At 36.1% G+C, this 9615-nt stretch overlaps 1 protein-coding gene across 3 annotated transcripts in view; it reads right to left on the bottom strand.

Annotated features, from left to right (window-relative positions):
• SKOR2 (SKI family transcriptional corepressor 2) overlaps nucleotides 1–9615 on the bottom strand; it is a 38842-nt gene that overhangs the window by 21311 nt on the left and 7916 nt on the right. For 2 of the 3 annotated variants that reach the window (XM_037015068.2, XM_073213022.1), the window contains exons 4-5: nucleotides 1222–1287; nucleotides 746–844 (exon numbers count right to left, since the gene is read on the bottom strand). In XM_037015068.2, the coding sequence (XP_036870963.2) occupies nucleotides 746–844; nucleotides 1222–1287 (165 nt within the window). The remainder of the gene's footprint in view (nucleotides 1–745; nucleotides 845–1221; nucleotides 1288–9615) is intronic. The other variant, XM_073213023.1, reaches the window with a different exon arrangement.

The following is a 9615-nucleotide window of genomic DNA, read 5'->3' on the forward strand; positions in this document are numbered from 1 at the left end:
GTAGAGGAATGTGACTAAAGGAAATTCCAAAAAGCCTAGAAAAAACACTACTGTGATGTATTTCCCAAATGTGTCCCAGATTAGGGTTGGTGAATTTTAGATATGTGAACATTTAGCATTACATTTTTCTGAAATTCCAGGACTCTGGGACATAAACAATAGTTTTTATGCTATAATATACTACCACCAAATCTGGAATGGAATTTTGACATTAAATATGGATGGAGAATTCAGAACTACTAAAATTATATGTATTTCAATGAATAAATTGGGTACATTGATCTGTTAAATTTTAAATCTTCATAGTTATTTATACCTTGAAGTACCAGGTAGCTCTCCAGTACTGAGAATAAAAATTAATTTTTTTGTTTTTCCCATCTTAGAAAATAAAAATGCCCGAGTAATTCTTTCATTTTTAAAATACAGAATCTAAATATACCTCAATATTTAAATACCTACATATTTAATGATATTTGCATACATATTTTAAATACACATAATACATACACACAGATACACATCTACCAATACAGTAATTACCAAAAGGTTTTTATAGGAAATTTTATCTGTGAACTGATTCAAAGCATGAATAGTAGACTAAAATATCCAAATATTTAGGCAGAGACCACAGGAAGACCATGTGACACTTTACACAATCACTTAATACTTAGAAGCATATTCTTAAGCCTAATAATAGAACTGTCATCAACTATCATAATGCAACGAAATAAAAGTGATTTCTTACTGAATACTGGGAAAGATGTATTTCCTTTTAGCACTTGGAATTCTTGTTCTAGTCGTCTCCGTAAATCTATTTGTTCAAATAAAACCTTCTGAAGTTCTTCTAATAAAGAAAAAAGAAGAGTCATTTTACTAATCTTTACAAATAACTCTCCAGAGAACTGTTATATATGGCAATTTATTATTATAAGACAAAATATTTTACCAGTTTAAACAGTGTTGCATAGACATAGGATAGATTCTATGCAGAAATCCATGAATATAAATCAATGTAATATATTATTTTAAAGTATTATATTACAGTGTCATGTATTGATTGATATGTATGCATTAATCTCAATTATATCCACCCAGTGGTCCATATATTATTCATATGTTGCTCGTCAAGCTTAAAATACGGTGTAGAACAAAAATATCCTCCTATTATCTCTAGTCTTTTAAAGCTAAGAGAAGTTCTACAGAATTAAAACTTTTCTTTACCTTTCCCCATATTTTCTACATCCTTTTTAAGTGAATGAGGTGAATTCGTTTCTTGTGTGTGTTCAGCTTTAAAAAAAGGAGAAAAAATATTAGTTTTGTGTAGGGTATGTCTGAAAGTTTTTCTTTTCATTCTCTTTTAATATTTACAAAAGAGCTTATTTAATATAATGTGGAAGTGGAAGTCCTCCAAACCAAATGTCTGCATTTACTCATGTGCAGTCCCTGAAGCATGGCAAGGAGCTATGGAAAACCAGGGCAGAGGCTGTCCATCCTGTGATGGCAGCTCCAAGCCAGGAGATTCCTGAAGTTGTCCCCCCTCCCAGCCCCCACCACTACCCATCTTTTACACAAAGGTCATCGCTAGAGTGGGTACAAAAGGAGGTTAAACAGTCAACATTTCTGGAAGAAATCTGATCAGACTCCCTCTTCCAAAAGTAGAGAAGCCTGGTGTCAATAGGAAGGCTCTCAAGACAGTGAAAGCACAAGCCTCCTGCCTAATTGAGGGCAGTGAGAAAGAAGTGGGAGGAGCCTTTAGTGTCCATGGGAGAGGATTTATAAGCTTGGAATGATTCCTAATAATTGATAGTTTTCTTTTTTAATCAATCTAAAACAGAGATGTGAAATAAGTTATGTTACTTTGTAATATTCACATGCTTGCTGGCAGTTTCTTAATTACTTGTCTTCAATCAATAAAAACAATACTGTGGAAAAAGGTTAATTCGTTGTTCTTACCTATTTTGCTAACTAGAATGATAGCTAGCTAAGAAAATGTATTTATCTACAGCCATCAGTTGAGTCCACATTTACCGCAAAACATAAGTAAACCAAAGAAATCCAATCATTCAGCTATTCAGAATTTTGTTTTTTCAAATTTCAACCTGCTATCTGCAACTGCCCACATAATGTAACCAAACTTTCCATTTTCATTTAAAATGGTGTGACAATACAGACAATGATGCTTAAGGTTCATGGACCTAGCTCCCCCTCAGTGTCCACAGCGGTTTGCTCACTCACCTTCCGCATCCACTAGGCAGTGTGCTAACTGGTGGGGGTTCTGTCTTTCCTGCATGGCTAGTACCAAGCATGGTGCGGGACACATAATAGGTATTCATTTAAGTGTTTTCAGTTGTCAGTGAAAGGAACCCAAGTCATAAATTCTAAACTGTAGCACTGTAGCAATAGCACAAGCCTGTACACATCATTTCAATTCTCTCTTCACTATTTATTCGTTTCCCTTCCTCAGCAGGAAGTGGAATGCAATGGCCCCGGGGCACTTGTTGGAATACTGGGAGATTTCACTGTTAGGGTAAAAGTTCCTGCAAAGAGGGAAACAGAATTCCCAAAGCAGTGACCTACAGTATCAAAGACAGACAGAAAAACCCTAAACATGATTATTATAAATGGTGATTCTGCTTTCTACCTGAAGAAAGTTGAGAGTAAGTGTGTGAAGGTGTGTGTGTATGCATATATGTGTGCATGTAAATACAAATATTCCTCCCTATGTGCATAGTTATGGGAAGGTGCTTCCCCTGGCTCCTTATCATTGGGACAACGACATACGTGGCATTGCTAAGTTTCTTAATGGTAAGCCTTACTTTACTCTCCAGATCAGATTTGTATAATCTCATTTCCACACTCATCTTGGACACAACTTCTCTTTATAGGCTTTTGAATATTAACACCTTGGTTTTCTTCTCCATGTAATAAAATAATGAGGAAATACCTGTGAAGCACTTAAAATATAAGACCTCAGTGTAATTCCTATAAAATACTACTACCTAAAAGAAGAGTAGCATGAAAGTTCATAACAAATCATTTTGAAATGAAAATAAATGTATATTATGTGTAGTTTTGCTAATGTTAAGTCTCAGTTAGCTAGTTAAACGTGTTGTTTCATTCTCACATGCAATATTGAGTCTGAACAAGTGTAAGAATCAAGCCTGCAGGTATTGCTACATCTGTCTATTGGACATAATGAGATTTTATCATTCTACAAGTTTCCCAATCATTCTAAATATGATTTAAATGAGATAGTATGTCTCTGAATAGGCACCTCTGGAAGCCATGTCCTTATCACATTATGGACCAGATTCTTTTTGATTTATTAGTGTATTTTTTGGACTGTTTATCTTATATTAAATTCCAATTAGATAATTAAATTAAAATACGGTGTGTAAAAATGAATTTCTTTCCCACTTCACAATTTGGGGGTTCACACAGATATGAAAGCACTAAACAAATAGCTAGTAAATGGAAACTCTACTAACCACAGGCAAATCTACTGATGACATTAATAACAAGCTCTTCTTTTGATGAGCTTTGTGGAGGTTTTATTAATATTTTACATCAGTGTCTATTTCAAACAGATGTTTTGCTGCATCTTCTCGGTAAAATCTGCCAATTTGAGCTTAGAAGTTTCAAATGTCTCACTCACAAAAGGTTTTTAAGAATGGTTAAATGTGAGGTAAATAAAGAGCCCAGAAGCTTCAGCTGCCTTTGTGTCTCTTTTACTGGACTGTTGCCTTTTGTATATTACTAATCTGTGAAAACCAGATTGTTAATGGTGGTTAAAAATGACCTCTGGGAGCCTGGGTATGTTTGCTCACTATTACTGCTAATGTTTTCCATCTGGTTAAAAAAAAAAAAAGGCGGTCTAATACTGGATTAAATAAATGAGATTTATTTGACAATGAGCTTCCAAGTTTTATAAATATTCCATCAGGTCAAATGCATTTTACTTTCCCAAATTAATGAATGGGTTTGGAGATGTCAAAAATTAAAATGCTTACTTTCCTTTCCACTGTATTTCCCCTTTAAAAAATAAAGTTACAAAAAGGCAGGTGTAAGGGGTGGGGGGATGTAGAGGTCTTAATTGTGTAGTTATGGAAGAGAACATTATACTGTGAAAGGAACATTTTTTTCATAGGCCCAGCCTGAAACCTATCTTAACTCAGACTGTAAAAGAGGACAGTTGAATGGTTTCGGGCTGGACAGTAATGGATGCTTAGGGCACAAAATGCCCTTTGTGGACTGGTGTGGTCAGAAACTGCTGCTTGGGGTGCCTACACCAGTACTCCGCAAATGCACATTCCTGGGGCCAGGTCACTGTGATGTGACCCGCATCATTGCCTGTGAATCCTGCTCACCCGTGAGGGTAGAGGCAGCTGTGCCACATGAGGGAACCTATACTTCTGCCCAGTGTAGAGAGGCTGGAGAGCCTGGGGCCACATGGTCCCTGTCTCCCTGGTCTCTCCAGGGTCTTCCAGCACCAGGAAGTCCCATGTTCCAGGTAAATGTCCCCCCCACCGTTGCTTTTCCCTTCACACAGCCATCAGAAACTGGAAGTACAAGAGGAATGGGTGTGCAAAGATGCCATGCTGAAGCAGACAGGAGCAGTAAATAGCAAATGAGGAGGAGACAAATAATTGAAGGGGAAAACCCCCAAAAAACAGCCAATAGATTCATTAACAATACTTTTCAAGGCACAGGGGTAATTATTTCTCTTAAATGTCATGTCACACCTCTGCTCAAGAACCTACAGTGGCTCTCCCTGGTTTATATTGCATAATCCTCTCTGAAATCTCCCTAGAGCCTCAGGTTCTCCCAAAACCTGGTTCCATCTGGTTGAACCAAGCCGTCCTTCTCTGTCTCCAAGTGCAGACTGTTCACTTTAGTTGGGCCTTTATTTCTCACATCTGCTGGCTCTGCTTTACATTGCTTTTCTTGCCTAAGGTGCCCCTACCAATGCCCATCCAAAATTAGTATGCCATTACAGTCCCTTCTCTTCCATAAAGGCTTTCCTAACTTCTGCAAATGCTGCTGATCCATTACTTCCTGGGCTGAGGTTCTAAGTACTTATCATCTTTACTCTGCCACTTGGCAACCAGTCTGCTTTCTGAGGGCAGGGAGCTCCTGCCTAACATGCAACCCCACCATGTCTACCCTAGGAAAGGGTACAGATATATTCCACAAATACTGTTTGCACTTAGTTGAATTCAATCTGGTTTGTGAAAGAAATACAAACAGCTACTATTGCAAATCATCATAAGGGGTTTTAAGCACTAACTCCTTCCTATGAATAAAAAGCACACCTTTGATCCATTTATACATTCTAAGACTTACTCGATATTTTCAGCATACTGGGAAAATTCGTGATGTTTCAATTTTTGTTCCTAGGTGATAGTTTGAAAATTTCTTTCAGAGATAAACAAAACCATAGTACCAAATTTTAACCAAGACATGAAAATATTAATGTATATGTCTGCCATGGCCTCCCACAGCAAAAATACCTTACATTTTTGGAGCTCATTTAATTTTAAGAACCTTATGAGTAGGTCAGATGACCTGTTCTGCTGGTAGGCATGGGACTGGAGTAAAAGCTGATTAAATAAGTATTATTTCTCAGCTAAACTTGAATACAGTAAATAAGATTGCTTAAATACTGTACCTTGTAAGTATATAGGGTATATACTAATATATAGGGTAGAATATGAAATCCCTGGCATTTGGAGGAAGAATAAATATTTTGGCATTCATCCATTCCCTCTAGGGAAACGTATTCTCTCTCCTTCCTTTTCCTTTCACCCCTACTCAGTTTTCTACTTCTTATCTTGGCTGTCTTCCTTTTAAATTCTCCCTGGAGCCTGCAACCAGCACTCAAAGGCAGTGCCCCATGCAGCAGCCCCAGGGGCTAGGAAATTGCTTATCAATGAAAGGGCCTCTATTTCCCCAGGACTGTTGTTGACAATACCTGAGGAGAAACATTTGGAGAAAATGTTTCTTTTATAGAAATAAAGTGTGTTATTTAATGGCACACTTAAGAGGAAACTTAGTCAATGGAACTATTTAGGTTTGGGGCTGTGTCTATACATGAGATACACATACACCCTAACATTTGGATGAAAACTAAAAATTCAGTGAAACGTCCAGGGGTTTCCACAGTAGGTGGTGGAGACTCCTGTGTGTGCTGGTGCTGGGGAGCAGACCCTGGAGGGGGAAGGCATGATCTACCTGCAAAGTTACAAGTCTCTGCAGCTACATCTCCTGAAGTTCCTAGTGCAATAACAGGCCCGCCCTGTCAGCCTCCGCACAGGGCCTGGCCTCTGTTGAATAAAGACTCCATTTATACATGTTTGACTCCCAAATAAACTCTGAATTTTAATAATTAATCTTTGTCTTATAATCTGGCTTTACTTTAGATTTTCTGGAATTTTTATTCTCCCTTTCTCTAACAGTCTATCTTAGAGCTACAATTTGGATGGGGTCCAAGTTAATCTACAATTAGCATAACCAGTATACTTAACAACAGCCCAAATTCAGCACAATCTATGGTTTAGAGAGGTTTTAAAAAACACTTTGCATTAAGGCATTAAAAAATCAATTACACAGAAAGCAAGGTTAAATAATTTTCGTCTCTATCAGTAGGACATGGACTTATGCTAATTTCTTGGTGTTAAATTCTACATTAAAACTCTTTCCTGTGACATTTGGTACTTTAGTGAAGTCACAGAATAGAAAAGAAAATCAATACCACTGGAGAGGGTATGCTACAGGAGGAACTAACTAAATATTAGCTCCAGTAGTAAATAAAAGGGTCAAAAGTAAGATTAATACTGTGGGATTACAGTAAATGAAAAGTTAGAGCAAATGTTAAAATTCACAATGAAAAAAATTACTGTGAGTTGCATACACATTGCATCTTGAATTAGTATATAAAATATCTTTGGTTAATGAATCTTGAGTTCATTTAGAATTCTCTTGAGTTTTAGAATTTGTGCTGTCAATGCTATTTAATTTTTTTGTTGGAAATTTTTTAGTTGTCCTTTATCTCCTTGAGCTTCACATAAATTTTTAAAATCATTACTAAGAAGGGAAATTTTTCATAAATAAAAAGAAACTGAAATTTGAAATATGGGGATTGTTTGATTTTTAATACATATCATGAAATACTTCAAAATGCATTGTTCATAAAAATGCTGGTAGTAATTTAGAGGTGGGAGGTTTTAACAAATATTACAAGTGGATAAACTAAGGCATAAATAGTTAAAGGGCTTACCCAAATTCTCTCTGATGAGAGAATTAAAACACAAATCTACTAGTCTGTGCTTTTTAGAATTTTTCTTCTTTCTTTCCTTTTTTTTAAAAATCATAAGAGTGTTCTAAAATAGAATCGAATAATAAATCAGAGTGCCTCATTCGCTATATATTCATGAGAAGTGTAACTGCTTCTTACTATTCTCAGAAATCCGTCCATAGCATATTAAGTACACTAGAGAATCATACCAGTGAAAATCAAATTGATTTTAAAACTTCTATACATATAACAAGATGCAGTCACGCTCGGAGTCGAATGGTGCTGGCGTTTCTACAATGAAAAGGATTGAAATCTAGGATGACTCCACTTTACGTGATTTCCTTGACCTGCGATAGCTTTGAGCTGTCTCATCAGCTTACCCTACTGCATTCAATTTCAAATCACTTAACTTCACTAAAGTTATTCAAAATGGATATGCAAAACCTTACTCTGGGATTGCAAGCAAAATGCTGTCATTTATATTTTTGAGCAGGTAATATTTTGACCAAACTACCACCTCCCTAATCTATGTTACTTGGCTTTAAGTCATGGGTCTAATTTTAAAAAGACTTAGAGATAAAAGTTCTACTGGTTTCTGGAGAATTTGGGGTGCTTAAACACTTCATGTTTTGTCTAATTATACGGAAGTATAGTATCTGCTGTGTGTAATGTAAATGACCATTATTAATAGCAATTTAAAAAAATCATTAAAAAAATGAAATTGCTGAAGAGTAACAGATCCAGTAAGGCTGCAAGGTTGAAGGAAGTCTAAACTTAATTAAAATGATGAACTAAAAATTAATTTACCATTAAGTATTGTTGCTTAACTGAATTTAAAGATATATCAATATCCTTATTTAGAGAAAGGTCAAAGAAATTTCTTGATAAAGTACATTTATGATTGCCACAAGAGTGAAAAGTTCATATAGAAATAAAAAAATGTCTACTGACTTATTAGGCCATTTGAAAAGACATTTCATTCTTCTATGTTTTACTGCTGTATGAAAATAAAATACTGACATTTTCCAACAACAATGGCTGAATTAAACATTGGCTAAAGGGACACATGGTTCCATAAAGCCTTATCAGAGAGTCTGTAGTGTAGACCACTCTTACAGTATTCATACTGCATTATAGCTTATCTGTCCCCTTCTCTTGATTGGAAGCAACTTGAGGGCACAGACTGGTATGGGGTCTACCTCTGAATCCCCAAAGTCTAGTAAAATAAAGTAGGCATTTGGAAATATTTGTGGAGTAATTGACTAAATAAACAAATGAATGCTATCATGTAGATGTGGAAGTTAACAGTTGCTACATGGGAAGAAATAGATCCATTAACAAGCAGGGCATTCTGGATAAAATGATCTACGGCTACCACTCCAGTGCAGTTACTCACAAGTCTTCATGATTTCTTTGGTTCATCTGGATTTTGACACTTTGCTAAACAAATGGATTCTTAGAGTGTGTCCACAAGTATATACATTAATACCAAATCATAGGCTGTCCACTCTAGGATTTTCTTGATGTGCCTTTCAGTATGAAGACAATCAGCTAATCTTTCCTACAGAACAGGACAGCTGAAAGTACACCAAGTAAAGTCCCACAACTCAAATGCCTTAACACTTTCTGGTGTTTAAGTATCATCTTCATGTGCTCAACAAAGGAATCCTAAGGATGAAGTTTTTGTGACTCAAAATTCCAAGATAAATTTAACCAAATATATTCTTCACTCAAACATTTGTTCATTTCAATACTACGTTTTCATTGCTTCTCCCTCCCACCTGTGTCCCATTCAATGCAGGATAAAAATGTGATATAACCTGCTACCTACAAACTTCTCTGAAGAATATGAGAATGAAACTGTAATATGGAAAATCAATGTGCAACAAGGTTTTCTGGGAATCCTTATCAAATTAATTATTGTGAGGAAGGGACTAGTAATGTACCAATAGTATGACTAGGTAGTATTACCAGCATAACTATTGACTGTAGGGCCCTGAGCTCCAGATTCTGTGGAATTTTTATGTGAATGCTGATCCTGACGATACTTTTACTTACTTTCCTTTGGCAGTTGTAGTTCTGTCTGAATGTCAAAGAACAGTAACTTCCACGGTTTTTATTTACTCTGGCTATCATCCAGGGCATTCTGATAGCTTTTCAGGGTTTACTGAATTTACTAAATGTGGGGGAACCAAACCTCTTCCAAGGACAGGAGGACCTTGTTTTCAATGAATCAGTCCAGCCATCCAAGGAATACAAAGAAGAGAAATTCAGTTTTTAACAGATCTATAGAGACTATTAATATACACAAAATGTAGAGA

The sequence above is a fragment of the Manis javanica genome, chromosome 9, assembly GCF_040802235.1.
Source record: "Manis javanica isolate MJ-LG chromosome 9, MJ_LKY, whole genome shotgun sequence".
Classification (NCBI taxonomy): Eukaryota; Metazoa; Chordata; class Mammalia; order Pholidota; family Manidae; genus Manis; species Manis javanica.